Consider the following 26500-nt stretch of genomic DNA (forward strand, 5'->3'; position numbering starts at 1 on the left):
TCTAATATTCTAATATTATGTTAATTAATATAAGTGTGAATGGAGTTTTACGTATTTCTTTACTTATTTTCAAGATATGATCTACCATAATAAGAAGTTCAAAGAAAAGGAAAAATACCACGTCTTCTTTCAAGGTTATTATATGATCCCTAAAGGATCTACCAGCTTTAAGATGTTTTGACTCTCCTATGTCTAACCAGGAAGTCGTATATATCGCCCGCCCCCTGGGCAATCACATTAAAATCCAAACTCTTTTTTTTTTTTTTTTTTTTTTTTGCGGTACGCCGGCCTCTCACTGTTGTGGCCTCTCCCGTTGCGGAGCACAGGCTCCGGACGCGCAGGCTCAGCGGCCATGGCTCACGGGCCCAGCCGCTCCGCGGCATGTGGGATCTTCCCAGACCAAGGCACGGACCCATGTCCCCTGCACAGGCAGGCGGACTCTCAACCGCTGTGCCACCAGGGAAGCCCAAAATCCAAACTCTTTAGCACGTCATTCCAGCCCTGTCACAATCTAGCTTCAAATCACTTTTCAGTCCCATCTCTTCTCACTCCACCATCCCCACATCTTTCAGCTTTATCAGACCCTTCCTTAGGATGCTGCACTTTGTGACATGGCTTTCTCTAGTCCCTCCTTTTTTCCTTTTTTTTTTAAAGGGACATTTATTTATTTTTGGTTGGGTTGGGTCTTTGTTGCTGCGCACAGGCTTTCTCTGGTTGCAGTGAGTGGGGGCTATTCTTCGTTGCAGTGTGCAGGCTTCTCATTGTGGTGGCTTCTCTTGTTGCGGAGCACAGGCTCTAGGCACGCCGACTTCAGTAGTTGTTGCACGTGGGCTCAGTAGTTGTGGCTCGCGGGCTCTAGAGCGCAGGCTCAGTAGTTGCTCCGCAGCATGTGGGATCTTCCCAGACCAGGGATCGAACCCGTGTCCCCTGCATTGGCAGGCGGATTCTTAACCACTGCGCCACCAGGGAAGTCCCCAAATCTCTTATTTTGTGAAATTTTCTCAAGCCCCTCTCTTAGAATTAATTTTTACCTTATTTGTCCTCCCACGTAGCTTTATGAAAATATACTGTAGCCTTTATCACCCTTCAATTTAAATGTTTGTATCTATGTCTCTTAATTGTGATTGTCTTGAAGCTAAAAAATGGTTTTATTTACTACTACTTAGAACAGCACCAAGATAATGGCTACTGAAAAAATACTTGTTGAAAGAACAGAAGATTATGTTATGGTGAGTAAGGCGGACATTCACTCCATTTAAAAATATTTAAGGGACATAAATTATGTGCAATACTAGGTGATGGAGACAAAATTGGGAAATAAGGATAAATCAGTAAACAAATGCCTATATTCTGAGATTTAGATGCTAATGGGTAAGATGGACAAATACCAGGGGTCTTCAATACAGAGGGGCTGAAACTCTAGCTTTGTTCTCAACTTGTGTAAAATAGCCATACATTTATTTGTGGAATAAAGGTATGTGAAAATGTGCTCGACATTACTAATTATCAGGGAAATGCAAACCAAAACCACAATGAGACATTGCCTCATACCTGTTAGAATGACTAGCATCAAAAAGAGATAACAGGGACTTCCCTGGTGGCGCAGTGGTTAAGAATCTGCCTGCCAGTGCAGGGAACATGGGTCTGATTCCTGGTTCAGGAAGATCCCACATGCTGCAGAACAACTAAGCCTGTCTGCCATGACTACTGAGCCTGCACTCTAGAGCCCACAAGCCACAACTACTGAAGCCCACATGCCTAGAGCCTGTGCTCTGCAACAACAGAAGCCACCGCAGTGAGAAGCCTACACACTGCAACGAAGAGTAGCCCTTGCTCGCCGCAACTAGAGAAAGCCTGTGCACAGCAACGAAGACCCAACACAGCCAAAAAATAAATAAATAGATAGATAGATAAATAAATTTATTTATTTAAAAAAAAGAGTTAAAAAAATACAACCCTAATCTGACTTCTACTCATGCTGAGTAGTTACTTTCAATTCTGAGCCCCATAACACACTCAGATTTCCATGAACTATCTCACGGTAGCAGGCAGGGAGGGAAAGACCTGAGTCCATTCTCCTGAAAGAAGTCGAACGTACGCTGAGTCTGCTCAGGACGCTGTACAGAAAGCCCTCCCGAGTCCTATAAACAAGCTACGTAAAACAGCCTGATGATTCAGTACTGTAGGATCAGAGCCTCAGCATTAGGTAAGGTCAAACCTAATGCATATAAAAAAGGGAAAGTTACAGCCCCCCAAAGTAATAGACAGCAAAAGTCTTTTAAGAGTTAGCCTTCTGGGCCTCCCTGGTGGCGCAGTGGTTGAGAGTCCGCCTGCCGATGCAGGGGATACGGGTTCGTGCCCCGGTCTGGGAGGATCCCATATGCCGCGGAGCGGCTGGGCCCGTGAGCCATGGCCGCTGGGCCTGCGCGTCCAGAGCCTGTGCTCCGCAACGGGAGAGGCCACAACAGTGAGAGGCCCGCATACCGCAAAAAGAAAAAAAAAAAAAAAAGAGTTAGCCTTCTAATCATCAAGGACACAGATTTAAATGGCACTCAACTGTAATTTTCAGATGACATCTGTGTGAACAAGAATTGGGATTTTGTTCACTGTACCCCAGAAAAACTGAGATAGTCAATTAGATGGATAGAATGGGAATAACTCTGTAGAGCAAAACAAAAAAATTGCAATGAAGAATAATTTATTCAAGGGGGAAAATGTTACCAGCAAAATTAGCATATTAGAGTTAATGCATGACACTACGGGTATAGAGCAGCAGCTCTCACACTTTTGGGTCTTAAGGACTCTTTATACACTTGAAAATTATAAAGGATGCCCCCAGAGCATTCATTTATATGTATTATAGCTATTGGTGTTTACCATATTTGATATTAAAATTGATAATTTAAAATATTCATTAATTCATTAAAAATAACCCAATTGCATGTTAACATAAAAGCACTATTTTAATAAAATAACCATATTTTCCAAACAGAATTAGCAAGAGGGGTGGCACTGCTTTACAATTATGCAAAACTTTTAAATATCTGGCTGAATAGCAGACAGCTGGGTTCTCCTATCTGTTTCTGCATTCAGTCTGTTCTACGATATGTTATTATAGTTGATGCAACTGAAGAAAATACCCCTCTCAAGATATGTAGTTGGAAAAGAAAGAAGTATTTTAATAGCCCTTTCAGATAATTGTGGATATATATTCTTTTATATTATAACAAAACTCAACAAGTGGTAGTTTCTTAAAGATTAGTTGCACTGGGAAATTTGAAACTGTATCAATGAATTCTTTGTACTCTGTTACTTTAAAATCTATTGGTTTATTTTGCACTTTCAGTGAGCATGTTACCCATGCAATGATTTTCTACAATCACGCACTGGTCATTTGGAAAGTATTGATTCAATGGGTTATACAGCTCTTTTGAATGTTGACACATTTCACTATACAATTTCAAAAAAAATCACATTTGCTTATGTCACTACCCATCTCACTTGAAAAATATTTGGAAAGTTGTCAAGCCCACAGTGGCAAATAAAAGTTTTCTATGGTTTCCCCAAATTCTAATTTTCTATTGAAAGCTTTAATTTTATCTTAGGCAGCAAATGCTATTGGTTGTTTTCCTGGGGTGACAGACTCACTTTTTGTTCATTGTTAAGAAACGTCTGCCAAATACCCAAGTCTGAAAAACCATAACCAATAACCACTGTCAGTTAGTCATCCATTAAAAACCATGTTTCAGGGAAAAACAGCCAGTTCCCCTTGCAACTCAAACACCTGCCCACAGCTTTCCCTTGAGAAAACCAGAGTAATTAGGTACACAGTGGAGATGGTTTATGCAAACTTCCCATTTAGTCACACTGAATATTAAAAAGACATTTACTCAAAGGGGGAGCTTTAATAAAATTAATAATCTTAACTGCTTCAACAAGAACATTATTAAGTGAAACTGTGTTTTAAAAACAGTTTCCATTGTGTGGCGGTAGAGAAAACAGTGCCTAGGAAGACAGTTTGGTGCCACTGCCTTGATTCATGCTAAGGAGCCAGCGGTTTTACTTCCATTGCTTTTGCACCATTAGCAAATGTCAACACAGTGCAAAAGGCAAAGACCAGTTCAGTATTATTAAGGAAACAGTTTTGACCCCCATGGAACTTCTGGGGATCCCCAGGGTATATGGACCACACGTTGAGAACTACTGATAAAGAGGACAATTATAAGGATGCCATTTCTTTTCTTTGGAACTAGGGAACTTATCTAAGGGGAACCGATAAATCTGACTGTGAAACTTTCAGCAACAAGGTCATTCAATCCATAGAGCTGTGGGAAGATTCAACAAAGGGAATGATAAATATAATGTCAGTATGTATCAGATATTATTTTAGTTGATGGAGAGGAGATTAACTGAGAAATAGTGGAGAGTCTATGATGTCCGTGAATGCAGCGCTGACTTTGGAAAGCCAAGGTGAGGGCAGAGCATGGAGGAAGGAGTGAGACCTGAGACCAGGTATGAACACCTCCGGCTCTGCATGGCTGGACTCCTTCATCTGGCCCATCTTGAGAGGTAAGGGCATCTTACTTCAAGCTTCCGAGACTGTGAAGTCCTTGGGAAGACAACTAGACCCAATCCTCTCACTAAAAAATTTTATTGACAATGTTTTCTTTCAAAATAGTTGACTTATTCATTTTTTCTAATAAATCTGTCAGTTATTAACAAATTGAGTTACTGTGGAAGAATAAAACATCTTAACTTTAGATGAGCTATTTCAAAAGTCTTTCATAATTTTTTTTTTAAAGGCCAGCTCCTGGACCACACAATAGAGCTCCCAAATAAGGGGATGAGTGGATTCACACTGATGTTTAAATTTTTAGATTTGACAAAAGTAATGCAGTATATCTTGACAGCTATATTCAGTAGCTTAATGCTAAGCTTTTCATGCTGAATACAGAACAGAATGAATTTTCCACCAGTGTTTCCACTAGGAGATTTTAGGATTCCTATTCACTTAAGACAGCAATCTGAGGCCGCTTGATAAAACAAGCACTGGTTATTTCTTAACTGCCTCATAAAATGTCTCAGTATTTAAGAGAAAAGAAAAGTCAAGACAAAAACATTTTGAAAATATATGTTATAATCAAAATCTGGATGCTAAGTAAACATCCTTTAGTGTTCAGCCAGAAAGACTTGCAGCTGTGGCATCTGTGACTTAAAATAACAGAATGAAGATCTCCATGTAAAAGATAAATGATATCGTAAAAGTTTCTTATCAAAAGAAAATACATTTTCTGATGGAATTTATGTAGGAAAAAGCTTTACACTAAAGCCCATTTAATACGTTGTAAAAATACTGAAACCTTTAAATTTGGAGTTTGGTTTGAGTACATGCTAGGCAATATTATTTTCTGTTTTGCCACTACATTCTCTTTTTACAAATTGCAGATTAATTCTTCCTGTAAGGACACTTTTTTATTTTAGTTTTGTTTGTAACTATGCTACTGTAAGTTGTTGACTTTATGATAAAATACCAAGTTCTATCCAGATGAACTGACAACTAGGCTCCAGGTTCATTACTGGAGAGCTGCTCCTTTAAAAAAAAGATTAAAGTTTTCACATTGTACCAAAATATGATATAGTCATATTCTAAAATATACATGTATATTTTAACATGGATTCAATCTAAATCTCCCAAAGGGCAAACGCTCTCCTCTATAAATGAGATTTCATGAGAATCTGGAACCCTGGTTTGATTTGTGTAGCCTAGCTAAGCACTGAAGATAAACACCAAGCCTGTTATAATTCAGTATGCAACTGAGCTAGTCTTCCACACCAGCAGAGGAAAAAGAAAAAGAAAAAAAATATCCCGCTATTTTCTAAAGTTGCCCATCTCTATCGGTTTGTCGAGTTGCCACAATTGCCCAGATAAAACATTTGAGAGTATGTCAGCTTTAATTAATGTAACATGACCTGATCATTTCCACAGTTAAGAATAAAGAAGTTTGCGTTCTTTAAATCCAAAGCGCAACCTGGAGATTATGCTAAATTGCTTCATTCATAGTCCACACTCCTCTGCTCATGTCAGAAGGACAGCATTTGTCCCCTCTAGTGATAAACAAATTATACATGAAATCAATTCCACTTCACAATCATTTTCCCTATTGGGTATTATCTTTCCTTCTCTGCTCCCTCCAGTTAAGCCCGCATCCTGTAACTTGCTAATGAGCTGGGGGCTTTCTGTTCCAGGTGGCACCCCCTGCCTCGAAGTCATGACATTTCCCATTTCGAATGCTGCTGGCATTTTTCGACAGCTCCTGCTAACTAGCCTTTTTGACCTGCACTAAGAGGAACTCATCTGATCGAATCCTCTAACCTGCCAATCATTCCAGCAAATGATCTTCACAGTCACTCCCAAGGCAGGAATGGAAAAAAAAAAGGAAATGCGAGTGAGAGAATGAGGGAGTAGGCAAGCGGCTGCCTCTGCAGCTACCTAATGAGAATGCTTTAAGTCTCTGAGGCAGCGGAAACACTGAAAAACTGGTGGGAAAATTAGGACACAACTGAATGCCTGGCTCTGTAATTACTGACTTCTTTCCATCCTGAGATCATTTTGAGAGCAACACCTCTGAGATGTGCCAGTTTCTAAAGAACACAAGAACACCCTACCTTATGTAGAGAAAATAGATTTATTTCTCCTGCCACTATCAATATGCAATTCTCATAATCCCACTCTGTCAAACAGCATCCTTTGCAGAATTAATTATGTGCTGTAAGCTTGTTAAGTGTGCATTTGTAAACTAGGGATGATTATCATGTTGGCCACAGTGAAGAAAGGACCTCTTTTTTTTTTTTCCCCAGGCATATTTTAAATGTTGCCACCGTTTAGGGGGTGTTGATTTTCACATGTTTACATAAAAACAAATAGGTATGGTGAGCCCAAATTGGCATTGGGCTCAGGGAGGATTTAACACTGACAACATAGGATAATCTGGACATTCTTGATTTTAATGGAGGTAAAATCATTTTTGTTCCTTCCAGATTTTTCTCACCTTTGCACAATCAGTTTATTTAGTGGGTTCCCAGCCCACAGAATAACCCAATACTTTAGGAAAAAAGGTCCACTACATGGATCTTTGGCAATGGATCACAATTCTAGATATCTTAACATGAAGTAGATTTGTTGACCAAGGAATGATACAATATAATTACATGTGATCATTACACCATTTATATAATAATGTAAAATAAATACTGTACATGATTTAATTGCACATGATAATCACACATCTTTCCCCATTTATAGTAATTAGGCCAATAGCCCCATTTACAGTAATTATTATATGTAATTGAGGGCATTTTACTAATTGTATTGAAAATGATAATCCAGAGCAATTAAAAATCCAAGGGCATTATACATAATGCAAACTACATTAAAAGAATGGTGGTAATTTAAAGGGAAAAAATTCAGCCAAGTATGGAATTTAAGAGTACAGTATTAGATTCCATGCTTGGCATGCCCGCTAATATTTTTTATGAGATAAATTTCCGTCAATTTCTCAAACTTGTGTATTGTTTCTGTTCTAGATCTTGTACACTATTTCATCAGCTGGAGAAGTTATCCTTTGTTTAATCTATGACATTATTCTAACAACTCTAGGACTGTTGAAAAATTATTCTATTTGGCTGTGTGAGTGTACAGAGTGTGTGTATATGTGTATGTGTGGGGTAGAGGAAACAGCTATCCTAAATTCCAAAGGAGACCCACTAAATTATTCATTTGCACAACCAATTTGATGTTCTTAAAGGCTTTAGTCATTGAAGCATCTCAGAGCATTGCAAACATTTTGTTAAATATACTTGTAATCATTTAGCTAAAATGTTTAACTTTGGTAGACTTGAAATACATTCGGGTTGTGGTTTTCATCACATTTGCTATCTGTCTAGAATTTTAATGTGTCTAAGGACCGAATCCCTGGCTTTTGTCCCAGGGCCCCAGTGTCTATCCCTGCTCGATCCTACTCCCCATTTCTACCCAGACAAAGCTCGTCTGTGAGGAGCATCTCAGGAGTGATGAGCATTTGTGGGACAATGGCAATAGTTTCAAGCTTTTTTTTGCCTTCTCTTCTCGACATTGTCATTTAGACATTGTTCTCTATGCATTCAAATGTCATCCCAGACCATCAGCCCACTTCAACTCAAACAGCCTCCTTTTATGCTCAGACACTTCTTAGAGTATCCGCAGACCACAAAGACTGTCTAGTGGGACTCAGCTGCTATCCTGGTATTAATAATACAATACAGTGCACTTAGGGCATAGACGATTCCCTCTGTATCCCAAATTCATAAGAATCAACATTAAGTGAAAAGGAAAAATAGAGCACCTGAACTGATTATAACTACTTGTTATATGTGATTGTTAACTTCATAATAGTTTGGCCAAGCATTCTAATAGATATCTTGCTAGTAGCCATATCACATGTATGCCCACTACTTACAAGAAAGCTTCACTCATGTTATGCTGCTGGCTAAATAGTCCCTAAGAAATTAATTTCGGTTTTAAAAAGACAGAAGATGCAAGTTGCAGTGCTAGTCTCACCTCCCCCCCACACTGGCCCACCATCCTCAATTTGAAAGCTCATCTGACCTGGAAACACTGAATCTCAAAAACACAGCCAATTTTCGAGTATCTGTGGGCTGATGAACCAATTTGTGGAGCATCAAACAAGTTTCTTCTCTTTTAGCCGTTTTGCTTTTAAAAACTCTCAGTCAGAGAAGGGTAAAGGAAAAGCAAGGACAAAAACCCCTCTATTTTTTAATGTAAAAAATATCACTCTGAATTCTTTGTTTTTAAGAAAAACACACTGAAATATTTAAAGGTAATGGCGCATCGTGTGAGGAAAAACTGTATGTGCACACATTTGTGTGTCTGTGTGAGAAAGAGAGAGAGAGGGAGAAAGAATATGATAGAGCAAATGTAGTAAAATGCTAACATTTGGGGAAAGTGGATGTTGTGTATCAGCCATTCTTTGTACTACTCCTGCAACTTTTCTGTAAATCTGAAATTACGTCAATATAGAGAAAAATTAATACTTTAAAAAATGCACTCTGGGGCTTCCCTGGTGGCGCAGTGGTTGAGAGTCCGCCTGCCGATGCAGGGGACATGGGTTCGTGCCCCGGTCCAGGAAGATCCCACATGCTACGGAGCGGCTGGGCCCATGAGCCACGGCCGCTGAGCCTGCGCATCCGGAGCCTGTGCTCCGCAACGGGAGAAGCCACAGCAGTGAGAGGCCTGCGTACCGCAAAAAAAAGAAAAAAAAAAAGCACTCTGGAGGAATGAAGCATGATATATTAAACTTTCTTTTCATTCTGCTTTGTGACAACCCAGGACAGAATTAAGCAAATTAGATAGTAAAGGACTTAGTCTTTGGCGAATCCATTCACAGGGCTGGTGGACGTGGTGTGGGGTACAGATCAGAGGTGACCCAAAGGAAGGGAAGGCCAGAGGGGCAGAGAAGGGACAGGGAGAAGAGAAGAGTCAAACTTCCTTAGCCCATTATTTTGCTAAGTAGTGGATTTAGAGGAGGTAATAGACTCTCTAGGGCAGAGGGGAAGCTAAGGAAATGGGGGTGGAGGTGGGGTGGAGAAACTAAACCACATTCCAATCTTTTCTCAATCAAGCATTCACAAACGTAGTCTGCATGTGTATGGTTCCAAGCACTGTCAAGTTCCTGAATAATATATATTTCTTAATCTGCAGCAACGTAGAGTTAACGACAAAAACCAGGGATTCTTTCAAATAAAACCTGCGAGGAACACTAAGGTTTGTTTCCCCCTCTGCCTGTTGTTACTTCCACAACTACTGCTGTCAGCTACATGAGAGAACAGAGATAATAAACAGAGATAGAACTGTAGTTTGATAGGAAAAAAATTTGCAGAGTCATCCAGAAAATAACAGTTCTAGCAGGAGAAAAATCATAAATCTTTCTGCTACTGAAAGAAAACTAGATCCAACACTTGAATTTCTTATACTGTGATAAGTACTAATGGGTGTTATCCCCTTTTGTGTCTACAGTTGAGAAGACGCAACATGGCTTAAAAAGACCGTTAGTCAAAAATATCACACATTGAGGATGTTGTTACTCCATGAAAACTGGAGTTTTCCTCTATACTTGTCTGATTTTTCCCTTGGTAGTGTACAGGCCAGGCAAGTGCCTTCCATCTATACTGCTTGCTTTCCTAGAAGCTTCAGAGACTGCTAAGCCCAGAGCCCTCTTCTGAGGGGTTCCTTAAGGAAAGGTTGGCCACCCAGTTCACAGCTCAGCTGACTGGACCCACCCAACAGCCTTGCTCAAAGCCTTGTTCTCTCTCCATGATGATGGCTACACCAATCAGAGCTGCTCTGGAGGAGGGTCTGAATCTGAAGAAAAGAGCTCGGCTATAGACTGCCCCAGGAACACATTATAAATTAATAATATAAATAATCCTCACTCTCATATCTTACTAGTCTTGTTTAACTTGTTTTGTCTCAAGAGAAAAAAATTCTGTGTTGGCTTAGAACAATTGTTAAGATTTTAAAAGAACAACTAGATAACAACTGGGATTGATTCTTTAGAATTTAGCCTGTATGTGTCCTCTTCTGCACTTATATTTATGCTAACACAAAATTCCTTAACTTCAGCTTATTCCATTTACTCCTACTGGGGGAACAAGGTTGTAATTTAGTTTAATTTTAATTAATTAAATTAATTTTAATTTAATTAATTAAAAATGAACTTAAAATAGCTACACGTGGCTAGTGGTTACCCTGTTGGACAGCACAACTTTATATTAATCTTCCTTAAAAAAAAAGGGAAGGGAAAGGAAGGGATGGCTTTTCCTGTTTTGTCTTTATCCAGTCCTGGCCCAAATAAGTTGATTATTTTACTTCATAAATGTACAATTCTTAAATAGTTACCGAACAGGTCATAATATGTGGTTCAAAGGTTACCTACATCAACATCCTTTGGGGTTCTTTAAAATGCAGAAGACCCCAGGACCCTGGATTTTTAAAAACTCACCAGGGGTTTTGGCACTGCCCCCTACTTCCCCAGGGTGTGTGAACACCTCTCTCATGAACGTTCAGTTAGCGATGCCACGGAGTCTTAAGCACCAATGAATTATATTTTGCCTGGAGTTCGGTTTTTAAAAAAATCTTTCTCTTATTTAATTAAAATTCTTGAGCAATTTATGCATCCTACTGTTTACCTGGCAGCCTACTTTTAGGAAATTATTGCTTGATGACTGAGTCAAACAGAAAGAGTCTACCACATTTGTTTTTCATTTTCATATGATACTTAAATAACATTGATTAGCAAAGATAATATACTAGAAAGCAAGGAGAGGGTCACCAAAATATGCATGCAGTTAACTTCTTGCACTTGAACCAAATACAGCTTTTTCATGCACCAGACAGATATTTCTATATTTATTATGAATTTAATAGGGTTTGAAGACCAACTGATTCATTGAAAAGAGATGTTCCATAATGAGCATACACCATTTCAAGAAAATTATAAAACATCTGTCTAAAAGATTAGAGCCCATTCTTATCCCCTGTATTCAGCAAAAGGAGAGCAGACAAGAGTGACTGTGCACTTCCTCGCTCAATTTAGAATAACTGGAAAATTAAGCGCAGCCTGGGGGTGTATTCGGTATCATTGTGCACAAATATAAGTGATACTAATGGATGTGATATTCAATATAGTTTCCGGTCTTTCCCTTAGGGAAAATTTCTATGCGTATTTAAGGCTCTCTCAGACTTTAGGAAAGTCCTATCCTTTAATGCTGATAAAAAGGGTGGGGACAATCTATGCAATCTGTAGTCTATTCATATCTTTAGAGGATAACAAACTGTAGGAAGCACAGTATCTTGATCATCCATTAGCTCCATTTTTAAACTTAGGTGCATGTGGTTTTCTTTTCATTTCATTTGGTTACAAGACTCTGAAACCAAAATTGCTTTCTGCTGCAAAGAAAAATGCTTCTCATTAACTTTTCCAGTAAGGCCAGTTTATGTAAATCCAGGATTATTAACTAAATAACTGAAGTGACCTTAGGATATACAAGTTTAGAAACAATTCGGCATTGTAGTATAAGAGAAAACTTAGGACTTGAAACGCTCCTCTCTACTCAGTCCTCCATCATTTCAAAACCAGAAGTGATACAATGCATTTTCCATATTTACCTCTGTGTAACTCCCCAGAGAGAGGTGGCTAAAATGCTAGGTTACAGTCTTAGCCTCTCTGAGCTCTTAACCTCTTCCCCCTTCCTCTCCTTCCCAATCTCTCTGGGCTTTACAAAGAACTGGAGCATTTGAGGAAAATTTAAGATGCCTCAGCTTGCTCTAAACTGTTAATTAATTCATCAACAACAAAATCAAAATCTAGGGAATTACATATTTTCTTTATGAATACCCTTATTTATGTAGACTTTTGACTCTATAATGTCTACAATATAGACACTGGTATTCAGCTATTGATTAGAATCAGCTCCACTGTGCAGGATGTATTAGGCCAATATATAGGCTATGCTATTTAATCTCTAAGATGAACCCATTTGATTAAAAGAAAACCCTATAAAGATGAAAAATTAAAATGATTTCCTTTTTTGCTGACGGACAGAAAACTCTTAAAATCCAGCTTCCATGCAGCTTTTCTAAGAAAAAGAAATTTAGATGTTTCCTTAACATAATGTTGAATCAAACTGAGGTATCTGGATTCTGAAGAAAACAACAAAGGCAATAATATTAAAGCTTTAAAAGTTGATATGAAAAAGACAAAATTCATAGAGAACATATTTCTAGTATTATTAGATAATTCTAGAGGAAGAGGTTCTAGATAATACCCTTGAATCTAGTTTTAAAAACATACTACAAAGAAAAAACATCTTTGTAAAGGCTTTTGAATACTGATGACTGTAGCTCTGAGCAGCTCTTGAAAATCTCTTTTCACTTAGCAGTATTTTGAGACCTTACGGGCAATGCTTCTATCCAGTGAGCCTGATTTGATTGACACGGAAAAGCTGGCCTGAAACACATTCTAGCAGTTTTGACCGGCCAGGCTCAGGTCAGAGAGATCTCAAACGAGCAGAGAAGAAAGGACAGAGCCCTGCGATGGACATTCAGGCTTGCCTGTGTGTCTGTGTGTATGGAGCAGCAGCACGGATACAGTCCACTCTTTGTTTCGTTCTACGGAACTGGCTGAGGGATTGATACGGTCAGGGGCTCTCATGATGGCAATGCAGGTCAGATACCCTCAACAGCATCTGCTGCAACCCTCATGAAGTAAAACCAGTCTCAGAACCAGGAGGTAACTGGTCAAAATCTCAGCCCCGCTCTTTGTCTGACCAATTGAAGTGAGAGTACAAATGCTACTGGGTGAATAAAGTGGTGCTTCCGGGTAACTTTTTATCCAATAGGGAGAAATAACCAGAAGAATGAAGAATCTTACGTATAAAATGGAAAGTCTACTAGTAACATTTCCCAACTGGCATTTATACACTATCTTTTATCATTCTGGGAATCTTTTCTCCAATCATTCATAAATCACCACCATACTCCCGAGAGGCTAAAATTGACCTCCACATTGAGCATACACAAAAGCTAAGTCCAAATGTATTGACTAATCACCCACAAGACAATGTGGACATGTAATCTGCCGACAGTTCAGCCTGTTAACATATTTCACATTAAGAGAGAGAGGAAGGAAGAGCCCTTGCGATGCTGTCTGTATCTTCCAATTCACTGGAACATTTAATTCCTGAACAGCCACACAAGCAACTAACAATATGGGCTAGCAAATAAAAAGCCTTCCCCACAAAAAAGTTGGTTCCCTGTTTGCTTCAGAGTTATGTTGCAGTAAACGAAGAGATATATATAGGCGTAAACTTCCAAAACACCCAGACATTTCCAACTGGCACTAAAGACACAGCCTTTTCAGAAGTTGCCATCTTATGCTTGTTTCTGTAAAGCCTGTGTGATGACCTGGACGGGCCGACAGGCTCAGGGACTATCTCGTTTAGGTTCTGCTTTTCATCTGCAGAATAGCAGAGGCCAAAGAATCGAATAGGAAAAAAAATAAATAACTGCTTCACCACAATAAGGTCTGTACTAGGGGCCACCCAGGAATCAGAAATGGGTGAAGTGGCCCAAATGGCCACTAAACTAAACTAGCGAGCCCATGTCCTTTCCAAAGGAGGCAGCCACAGTTCCGTTACATACACAAACTTCTGGCAGGAATGTGAGTTTAGTGTTGCCAGAGCTGCTGATTTCTCGAGAAAAGCCGGAAACCCAGACTTTGTGTAAGATCTCCTCATTTTAAAATGGGAGCAACCGAGGAAAACAATTGTGTGGGCCACACAAAGCAGGTCTGTGGCTTAAATATCCTCCGAGGTTAACCATTTTCTAGCCTCTATGAAGGATGGGTGAGTAGTGAAATGATTTGCTTATGACTAAAATGGTTTGCTTATGACTACATAAATAAAGGACCATTTTGGTTAGACTCCAGCAAGTGCCTAAAAATACAGAAATGACTGTCAGCTCTCTGCCTCACTAGAATCTGTAACGCATGCCGTAACAAACATAAGAGATTCATAAGATACTCAGGAAAAAATAAGTCTGAAATATTTCATTTGAAAGATTGACTCAATGTCTTTTCACAATTACTTTCCAAGTAAAGTAGGTCATCTTACCTGTGCTCTCTTGAGAATGCTGTGCTCATCAGTGCTTGCTATTTGATAGACTTTTGCCATAACTATTGTTTTTCCCAAAGGCCCGCATACTTTCTCCAGCTTCTGGTTGCAATCTTACATTTGGGACGGTAAAAATAGAAGACACTGTGGACAGAATGAAAAGTTTTCATTTACATATTTATAGGTATATTTAGAATCGTTTCTTTCAAAATTGGAGGCTGAGATGCAATGCTAGATGTCCCGCACATAAAACATCATGGTATGCGTTGGTCTTTGAAATGTCAAGTCGTCACAGCCACCCCCCCACCACACACACACTCACACTCATACAGATTTACACACACATATGACAGGATAGTCTGTCTTCCCCTCCAAACCACAGCTCAGCTGATCTCTCATATTTCTCTGATCTAGAACAATAAGCTTGAATTTGGAAACAACATATTTTGCCCTTTCTTTGTGCATTCTTTCATTCATTCTTTGAAGAAATATTTATTGAGCCCCACACTGTTCTAGGTTTTCAGAAACCTGTAGTGAATCAATCAGAATGAAAAGAAACCCTGGTTTTTGTAGATTCCACTTAGGGGAGACAGATGATAAACACTCAGACGAATATATCAACTAGTTGTAAACGTTGTGAATAATAATAAAGCCGGAAGAGAAACAGGAAATGCCAGGGTGGAAGCAGGTCAGTGAAGGCTTCCCAGGTAAAGGTACCTTTGAGCAGAGACCCAAAAAGGTGAGAGGGCAAGTCATGCATATATCTAGAGGAAGAGCAAGGACGAACTGAAGAAAGAAGAAACAGCAAAGCCTCTCTAAGGAGCAACAGAAGGAGCAGGCAAAACAGTTAGATGGCTATTGTAAAAACACAGGTGAAGGAAGATGGTGAGTGACATGGGGCAGTGATGGCAGTGGAGAAGTGAGGATGGTCTATTGATCTATTTGGAAGGTAGCACCAACAGGGTCTACAGAAGAACTGGGTTTGGGTATGACAAAGGAAGAGGGGTAAAGGGTAACTTCCAACAACTGGAAGAATGACATTGCCATTTATTAACAAGGTGAAGACTACAAAATGAGCAAGTCTGAGGGAAAAGATAAGGAGCTCAGTTCTGGTAATATGAAGTTGGAAACGCCTACTAGACATCCAAATGGAGATGTTAAGTCGTCAGCTGGTATATGCAAGTCTGGAGTCAGGGAAGATGGGACTGGAGATTGAAATTTGGAAGCTCTCAGTGTACACAGATGATATCTAAATCATGAGATTAAATGAGATCATCTAGGCTCTAGGGAGCATATGCAGATAGGAAGATCTGAGGATTAAGCCCCAGGGCACTCTAAGAGTGAGAGGTCTGGCAGATGAGAAATCTGCAAAGGAGTATGAAAAGGAATGTTTAGGGAGGCAAAAGGAAAATGTCCTGTCCTGGAATCCAAGTGAAGGAAATGTTACTACGAGGAGACAGTGGTCAACTGTGTTGAATTATGCTGATGGATCAAGATGAGGGCCGGGGAAAGACCAATGGATAGAGACTAAAACCAGCAGTTGTGGAATCTTGGGTATAAAAGCTCGGCTCAAAAGGATTCAAGAGAGAATGGAAGTCTAGGAACTAGAGCAGCAAATATGTTTGAACAGGGTGTGTTTTCTTTTTAAAAAGATGGCATGGAGCTCCATTAATGGCATAATGTTGCTTTAGGATAATATATAGGACACATATAGGAATAAGTAAGAAACCCTACCAACATTAGAGCTGAAAGGTCCTTAGGGATCACTGTGTCTCTATATGAGAAATTGGGAACCCACAGAGACTAAGGCACTTCTCCAAAGTTGCCCAGCTAGTTAACAGCAGAGCTGAAGCTGGAATCCAGGTGGTCTGATTCCCAGTTCAGTGCTCTTCACACTACACCAATTTGTTGGCCTTCTTTCACTGCAGACCTGAGTTTAGTGAATTAGCAAATGAATGTAATAAAATCAAGGACTCTATGCTATGAAGTGTATTTTGTTCATTTACTTTGACAAGGGTGGTTCAGCTTCAATAATTTATGTAACTTGATAGTATACACAGGAGAATGCTCTTTGGTGTATTTGGGGAAAGTAATGAATTTCTTCTAAATCAGCCCTCCATTTACTTCCCTGCAATTAAATCTTTGTGAAGAAGTGGGGCAAGGCTGTTCGGGTTTTGGGATAGAGGGAGAATGACAGGGTGCCACTAAAATTAGCCAGCTTTAACCGCCAGATCTCCAGGTAACTGTACCATAATTCTTGCTTGATGAATTTATAATTCCTGCTTCAGTGGCACACTAATACATTGCTTCTAAATTTTGGCATTCTGTAAACTGGTGAGGTTTTAAGGACTAGTACAATTAAGAAAGATATTATATTGCTATATGTTCTTCCAAAGCAAATAACAGTCTGGCATCAGCATACAACTTCATTTTTATAAGAATTCATGGAATGACTGCAGTGCTCTGTGTAACCAAGGTTCTAATAACACTTGATACTCTTCTCAAAAGGTCTGATATATTAAAGTAGGCCAAGAAGACTGGAGCCCACTTTGAACTTACTTTTGTTACAGTCTTCTCCTTTTAACCTGGGTTTGCTTTCTGCTTGCATAAGAGTTTTCCCTTTGCAGACATTCTTTAAAAAAAAAAAATGCCATGACCCATCTTTAAGAATGTGACTGCTATGGACTTAATTGTGTCCCTCCAAAATTCATATGCTGACGCCTTAACCCCCCATGTGATAGTTTTTGGAGATGAGGCCTTTGGGTAGTATTTAGGGTTAGATGAAGTCATGAAGGTGAGGCCCTTAGGATGAGATTAGTGGCTTTATATGAAAGAGAGAGAGAGAGAGAGAGAGAGAGAAAGAGGGAGAGAGAGGTGTCACTTTCTCTACCACGTGAAGATACAGGGAGGTGGCTGTCTCATCAGGAAACTTGATTTTGCCGACACCTTGATCTTGGACTTCCCAGCCTTCAGAACTATGAGAAATAAATGTTTGTTGTTTAAGCTCCGGTCTAAGTTATTTTGTTATTGCATCCTGAATAGACTATGTATTAATGTGAGGCTCCTAAAACTGATTAATAGAAACCATGACTTGGTTGATAAGACAATCCATTTACTGGTTCTGCAACACTTCTTTTCAGATGGGTCTCTTTCCAAATCTCCTTGGAAAGGAAGCGTATGAGGATACTGGCCCTGCTGCTGCTGCTGCCATTTGCCAGGTGGTGAACTTTTCCAAGACTCCACACTAATGTAAAATTGAATTTTAAACATTTCAAGAACTTTTACATAGAGTCTGCAGAATATGAACCTAGATAACAGAGTCACCAAAACCAGTCATTTCACTTAAAAGAACTAGTTCCCAAAGTCTCCAAAGCCTAGGAATTCTTTGTTGTGTAAACATGTTTACAAGGACTACCATGTTGTTCAAAATGGAAATGACTGTGGTATTTAATACTGGGATTGTCCTTTCTTGCGACTGGATTTATGCTTCATAATGATTATCTACTAGACACAGAAATAGCATTTCTGTAACTCAAAATTGTTACCGGAGGCATTTAGCAGAATCTTGCTTTAAAAATATAATGATTTTTCATCTTTATTCTCCCCCCTTCAAAAGGTTTCACTGCTCCTGATGTTTAACGTTATGCAAAGACGTGTTTCTGCCAATGAATATCGCCTTATGGTTATGCTTCTGCAAATAGCCTGCTGTGAGCTGATAAAGGGATTAATGCAGCCAAAATTCTTAATCTGTGAAATTACAAATTAAATTCTCATATTAAAAATACCACCCTGAGGTATTTTTTGTGGTTTTAATTCCCCTCTGGTGTTCTGCATACATTGTGCTTGTTAATGACAGGGACAAGGCTGTCTCCATTGGCAGCCTGCTGCCGAGTGATAATGTGTAGGCATTTACTCACTGATAGAAACTGGATTTAACCACTGGCTGATAAACTAAGTGCCAAGTGGGTAATAAGTCCATATTAACAGAAAAGTACTATTACAGAATTCAGAATTCATAGACCATCAAAATCCTGGCTTAAACTCAATCATCAAGTCAGATGGGATTGAGATGTCACCAAGGAGGAGTGATATCATGTTGCAAGTTATACTGAATGGGAAAACAAACCATATGTTTGAGTTTGATGAGCGATAAACTAATGAGTCCACTGGCATCATTTTTTTTTTTTCAGTATGGGAAGATGTGTTACCAATTCATTAGCTTTCTATAGGGATTTCGTCTTTAATTTTTTTTTAAATGGGGATAGCTGTAGTAATGGTCAGTGGGTAGACTTTCAGAAAGGAAGTAGGACAGAATATGGGATAAATATGGGCTTGGAATATACGAAATACTGAAGAAGATTTCAAAGCATGGGGGAGTAGTGGGTTAATATATCTATAGTTACTTTAGAGTAAAAAAAAAGTAATTAGAATTAAATATGAGGTATCAGAAAAGATTTAGGGTAGGAATACCCAAGAGTTGTTACTTGGGACTTAGTTCCAAAATAAAAGGTTATTGTTGTCGAGGAGACTCCAATGCTATCATGGGGGGAAAAAAGTCTAAGAGAATAAAGAAATAAATTTTATGTATGTCTATGGTAAGTGATGTGTACACAAGGATTAAAAATGATATTATAATATCCATCCATATATGCAGTATATTAATTTTTAAGACAAAAAGAAAAGAGTATGAAGAGAAATATCTTTCACTGGCATTTGGAAAGAATGTATCACCACTGAACAAAAGTGTTCTTACTGAAATAGTGTTCTGCAAAATTTCACAAGAATTTTGTTTCACACTTTGGAAGAAAGATGAGATCCTCCCAGTCATAAATCCTCCCCCAAATATTTAAAATGTAATTGAAAAAGGCTGTGTAAATATGAACACTTTTGTAAAAACAAAACAAAAACCCACCCAGGAATGTGTTTTGTTTTAAAAGATCCAGAGAAGAGCTCTTTATGAATACCAAGAGCATTTGTAGTTGAAATGAATTACATGTCTTCAGTTCTTACATGTCAATTCAGCGCATTAGCCAATTGCCAACTCTGTTCGTCAGCTCACTGCATAGCAGCCCTTTTTAAGGTTATTGTTACAACCAAGATTGTCTCTGAGAATCAAACAGAAATGAATCATTTCTACTCTGTGTACTGCAGCCAGCTAAAAAATACTATATGCATAAGCACTAAATATGTAAATCATATTTTCCTTTTCCTTTATGACTGCTCATATCATTTTTTTGGACACACACATAATCAAATACAAAGACATGCAGCTGCTGACTGCAGAGCAGAGATAGCAAAAAAGGAATCCATTTTCTTCCTGTGTCTGGTAAGCTAGCAATTGAATGGCAGGATTCCACTAAATATATACACACACTACCCCCCTCCCCCCATTCTCTCTTTCTCTCTCTCCACACACACACACACACACACACACACACACACGTATACAGGCAATGCATATACAAGCATACGTAATATTAGATGCATATATAAACATGTGAACCTCTCTACATGTGTGTTACACATAGATGCTAAAATCATGTCCCTGCTTCGATTGGATGTTTTGAAGTCGTCATACTCACTATCAGTCAGTTCCCATAGCCGTGGGGGCAGGTCACTAAAATACTCGTGGCTCAAGGCGGCCTGTGCTGACAGTCTGTTCTTTGGGGAACACTGTAGGAGTTTGGAGGCCAGATCCTCTGCATGATTCACATAGCTGAGCCTGAAAACACAAGCAAAAAAGAGAGAAATCAGAACAAACAAGAAAATCCCCTAAGTAAGACATAAGGCTCACCTAATTTTTCAGCATTTATTTATTCCTGGCCAAGAAAACAAGTTAAATTGCCTGTTGAAAATAAAAAGAAGCAGAATTCACATTAGTTCTTAGAGTATCTGTTACTGTAAACCAGCTTTTACTCTCGCTTTCCTCATTGATGTAACATATTTTACTATAAGCAAAGGATTGATATTTTCAGGATAGAATTAGGTCCCAAGGTAGAAAATTTCAGAAGATAATTTATCAAATAGTTGCCAGAATTTGTTCATAGAATATAGGTACTGCATACACATCTGGATACATTTACAGGAAAATTAATACAAAATAACCAGGAGAATTAAAATAAATCTACTATTAAATTCTCTAGTTGCTAAAGTTACTTTTCCCTTTAAGAATTTACATTTTCTTACATTGAACAAAAAATTATTGGAATAAGTACCCTTTCAAATATTAACAATCATAATATTAACATGCAGGTTAACAAAGGGGATAGGCTTAAACCATATGGGACTGAATCAATTCAAGATGACCTTTAAAACGACAGGAGAGAGAAAATATGTGTCTCAAGATTACCACAAAAGCAGAGGAGTAAAACCTTCCATGTGGTGCTACTTTCAAATGGGTAGCAGACCACACTGTCCAGCCAGCCTTGTTTTCCATGGAATCTCTATTTCACTGCTCAGGGCAATCAAACCCAAATAGTTAACATAAAAATGATAATTAAAGTCTTCCTAATAATGATTACCATTTATGAGTAGGTGAACATGTGTCAAGCGCTCTCCTAGGCGCTTTTCACACACTCTCCTATTTACTATTCGGACAAGATAACTCTGTTTCCGTCTAACAGCAGGGGGAGCTAAGTGGAAGCCAGAGAAGGTAATGGTTTGCTCAATTAGCAGGTTGAGCAGATGCAAACCCACCCAGAACTAGTTGACTCTTAAAGTGGTTTTGCTTGTGCCAAGCTCTCTGATCATTCCTAAAGGCTTTTACCCACAGATTCCTGAGTTTCTACAAGATGAAGTAAGTACAGTGACTCTTAAGCAGCCAGAAGAATGTGAAGAAAAGTTGCATCTGCTAGTGGGTATTCTTTCAAAAGCCTTGAAGCTACAAAACAAGCTATGAGCCAATAAACATCTTTCCTCGTGACCAACGATTCTCTCCCTTCCCCTCCTCAAGCAGCTCTTTAGCACTGATTTAAAACTGTTATGGTGTGGGGGGAGGAGGATGGATTGGGAGTGAGGAAGAGGAAAGCAGGTCATGAATTTGGGCAGAGGAAGAAAAAGGGAGAAGAGCAAAGAAAAATATTACTCCAAAGATCCACTCTAAGAGACCTTCTCTCTAAATCTTCATAGCTGAAGGTCTCACCCGTGGGTTCAGTGTTTGGCTGCTGTAATGGCTGTTTTTAAAAAAACTGATCAGTATCTTGGTTTTAAATGTCTCTACCTGGCAAAGAGAAATTTGTCTACAGGAAAAGGAGGCATTCTTAAAATTCTGGGTTTTTTTTTCTTCTTCTTTCTTTCTTTTAATAGGGTCCAGGGCCATCCAAATGATTCCTTCCTCTTCCTAAGACTCTTTTGCTATTAAAATTTTTTCATTAATATGTTTCTAAATATCAAATGCAAAGTTTGAGATAGGTAGACTTCATGGCAAAAACTGCACTTATATTGAACATACAGTTTGTATGTAACCATGGTGAACAACACATTGGTATCCATTTTATACAGCTTTGATAAAACACAACGACAGTGCCAGACCGAGACTAGGTCTGAGTTTTAGGCCTGACTCTGTTAAAGAGTGATGAACCACATTATGTCTGCAGTCCTTCCAGCTCCAACAAGCCATAAATCATCCTTGAAGCATGGTTTCACTATTTTGAAGAATTATAAATATTTAAAGTTGTATTTGTTTTTGCAATCGATTGTTGATCACATTTAGATTTAACGCATATAGACCTAAATATAAGGAATTACCAAGAAGACATTTCCCCTCCCTCAAACTGACTAAACTTGTTAATAAAGTCAATAAAATAATCAAATGCTTATTTGTGCTATCTGGTTTATACATAAACATCTGAACTATCACACAAAATTTTAATTTAGAAAGTTTGCTATATCCTCACTTGTATTTGAAGAACCATTTTTATTCCAACTCTCCATATGCATTTTCAACATCAGAATCTTCATCATTACCAGAACCACTTTTTGAGTCCATCTAAGTGGTCTGAGATATGATACTTCTGGGATACCTTATTTGGAAGTTTTATCCCAAGCCATAAGTTTACCTTATCAGAATGTTAGAATGATTGTGGTTGTCTTCAGTCTCCCATTGTGATGGTAGATTTTAAAATCTTTCATTACAATTCCCCCAAGTTTTGTTTTATATATTGTAAAGCTGGGTAATTAAATGCTTAACAGTCTAGCGCTGTTATCTTTTCCTGGTAAATTCAGTCTTTAATCTTTCCGTGGTGAACTTCTTTATCTTTAATAAAGCTTTCTGGGTTAAAGTTCATTTTTTTCTTATTAATTTAATGACCTCAGCTTTCTTTTGCTTAGTATTTGCCTGGCATACCTTTTGTTACTGTCTTTTAATATTTCATATCCATAATTTTAAGGTGTCTCTCATAAATATTTCATAGCTGGGTTTAATGTTTATCCAATTAAACAATCCTTGTCTTCTAAGGAGAAAATTTAATCCATATTTGTCATGATTACTGATATATTAATATTTGGAATTACTGCTACCATTTTAATCTTGCATCCTATTCTGTCCTGCCTTATCTTTCTCCTCTTTCCCTGCCCTCTTTTGGATTGACTTTTAAAATTCAACATTTTCCATCTTCTATTTTAGAAATTATACATTCTATTTCCATGTGTTTACTAGTTACTCTTTTCTTTTTCTTTTTGTATTTCAATATTTATTTTGATGTTTAAACTCTAGCACTAGGTTTTTACAAGCTGGTGTACAGTTATAAATTATTTCTCCCAAACAACTATAATCATACAACCCAGATAGTATAAATATATGATATTTATATCATATATATAAATATATGATTGAACAAACATCAACATACAGCACCATTTATCAATTACATAATAAGACAAATTATCAAGTATACAAATATTAAGTTCAACAGGAATATATACACTTCAACAGGAATATAAAATATCAGATGTCTGCTCAATTTGTCAGCAGAAACAAATTTCCCTTTTTGTAAGAAAGATTGGGAAAGAAGCAAAAAATTCACACTTCTAACAACAATAGTCAGCAAACAACTTCCAATAAAAACTGGAAAAAATTAAGGGATTTTCAGAAATTTTGATTCAGAATTATTTAAGCTACAACAACAAATCATGTCTACAATTAAAAAAATACTGACTAAACTAAAGGGCATATTCCATATGTCCAACATGAGACAAACACAATGTTTTGCCAAAAATACTTAATGTTCACTCCCACTCTTTTTTCAGGCCTTCTCTTTTAAGTTGCACCCTAAAGTGCAAACATTAAATTAATTTTAAGACACTTTTGTCTGGCGACATTAAAGATACGTGCTTCTGTACAATGTGGACTTCCCATGAACTTTACAACCAGAGATTTGTGATTTTCAACATGGAGGTTTTCATAACAGCACGAAATGAGATTTATAGAAAGACATTAAGAAAAAATCATCATAAGACTTGGTCAAAAGCCAACAAAATCTGTGGTTACACAAATCTGATGTATACTGTTTTAAATATGGGAGATACAGATGTAAAGCAGCAGGCAAGTAGCCACATAGGCCCTACTATCAATGTTTGAAATGACTGAGGGGACAAACCACAGAGGATAGGTCCTGGGATTTTAATTCTGCATGATATTAAAAACATACAAGCATTGTGCTGGCTATTTCGGCACCCAATCTCTTTAAATTTCTTATATAATGATAAGATTCTGGAATGGGAATAGATTTGAAGAAGACCTATAACCCAATACTGCATGGTTTCAGGAAAGGTCAATTGATCAAAATGATAAGCATGTTTTAAATGCTGAACAGCAAGAATCTTTTGCTAAGTTTCCAAACAGGCTGATCATAATATAAACACAGAGGCTTCAATTCTGCTAAGCTTGAGGCCTGATAAAACTGCTTATCAATGCTCCTGTGAAAGCTTCATTAGACTTATCATTCACCAAGTCTACATGTTGGCTAATATACACAATAAATTGGGTCCTGTCTAAAGTTCTATTTCCAAGGAACTTAAGACATCAGGTAGCCCAGCTTTATTGACTTCAACAGTATTTCTATGGCTCCTGGTATCTATGAAGTGCAGCAGGATTTTAGGACAATATTTCTCCATATACAAAAGTTGCCGGCTTTCAAAATCTCCACTACACTTTTGCCTCATGAACTTCACTGCATATTCATATTTCATTCCATTTTCAATTAATGCTAAGACAACAAGCATTAGAACTCTCCCAAGACCTGCAACATGCTGACAGTTTTTTCAGGAAACTTCATTTTTTACAAGACGTAACCAGTCATTCACAGTCTGGTTGGATGGCAGTGCATCACCATCCCTTGGCCAACCCAGAACCTAATGCCTTTTCTCCACAAAAGCAGTGTTGTAAGTTGCTTCACATATTTTTACCCTTGTGGTAACGCCCCACTTTTAAAGTTCCTCTATAAATTTGTTAAAGTCACACTGGTTGGACTGTCCTGTGCATGACTTCACAAAAGTTGGTCAATTCATTTGTGCCATACTAATTTAGGTTAAAAAAAAAAACACTCAATAGGATTATAAAAAAATAAAATTTTCTGTATATAGAATACAGAAATGATGTAAAGGATGACGTAAGGAAACTGAAGTCTACTACAATACACTACATTTGAAATTCTCAGTGCTTTGCGTATGAGGTTGGGATTAATGGGAAGTGAAATGATCCTCCTGGCAAGCCTCAGCAAATCTGAAATCCAATAATGAGGCAACAGAAGGGAAGTTCCCCCAGGTTTAGCCCACCTAGGTCAGAACTCTTGTAATGTGCTTTCCTGGTTTTAATTCAATCCTCCTGTGGCCTAGCTAAGCCCTCTGATGGACCTTCTTGGTGAAACAGTAATGAATTTGTATAGTTCACTTGTCTGTTTAGAGGTCATGCTGTGTTCCTGGCAATAACTTCCACTGCCCTGCAGAAACTTAATAGATATAAGACCAAGAACACCACACGACTGCCCAAGCTGCAGCCAGTGGAGTCGTCTTTGGGGGTAAGTTGGTTTAGTGTTTTTAATACCATCAAGGATATCTGAAGAAACTTCCACACTTTGAATATACCTTCACCCTTAGTTCTCCAAGTGTATGGCCCTTAACTTTTTAACTATTTAAAGTTCAAAGTTACACTTTCTCTTTACCCTCCTGCCAAACAATAAAAAAACATAGGAACACTTGAATTCTGATGACACTAGTCTAATATTTTGTTTCTACTTTCTACATAAGGACACACATTAAACACTGTTTTGGTTATTATTATTTAGATTTACCCATGTTTATCATTTATTTAATCACCTTTCTTTTCATGTTTCAGACATCCCTTCCCAGATAACTTTTTTTGTATCTGAAATACAAACTTCAGAAGTTCTTTCTATGACTAAAGAGCTTGGTGGCAAATTCTCTCAGCTTTGTTTTCATACAGGATAATAGTCAGCTGGAGAAATAATTTTAGGTTCAAAGCATTTTCCCTTAACTCAGAAGATATCATTACACAGGCTTTTCTTGTTGCCTGTTAGCTATCCTCTTCCACCTCAGAGTTCTGCAGTTTGCGATGTATGGGGTTCTTTTGATTTAACCTGCTTGGTATTCATAGTATTTCCTGAATTTGAGGTTTCATGTCTTTCATCAATTCTGGAAGAAGATCTCAGCCATTAACTTTCCGAATATTGCCTTTGCTCAATTCTCTCTCTTCCCTCGTTTTATAACTCCAATGTAATACCATCTTATTAAATTTTCCATGTCGTCACTTGTTCTT

General features: G+C 38.1%; 1 protein-coding gene across 4 annotated transcripts in view; it reads right to left on the minus strand.

The window, feature by feature from the left end:
* CDK14 (cyclin dependent kinase 14) overlaps positions 1-26500 on the minus strand; it is a 597668-nt gene that overhangs the window by 67402 nt on the left and 503766 nt on the right. For all 4 annotated transcript variants that reach the window (XM_082631823.1, XM_082631821.1, XM_082631824.1 and 1 more), the window contains 2 exons: positions 20310-20449; positions 14728-14871 (listed from right to left, as the gene is read on the minus strand). In XM_082631823.1, coding sequence (XP_082487949.1) covers positions 14756-14871; positions 20310-20449 — 256 coding nt within the window. In that variant the 3' untranslated portion in view covers positions 14728-14755. The remainder of the gene's footprint in view (positions 1-14727; positions 14872-20309; positions 20450-26500) is intronic.

Source organism: Mesoplodon mirus, assembly GCF_964341445.2.
Source record: "Mesoplodon mirus genome assembly, chromosome: 9".
NCBI lineage: Eukaryota > Metazoa > Chordata > Mammalia > Artiodactyla > Ziphiidae > Mesoplodon > Mesoplodon mirus.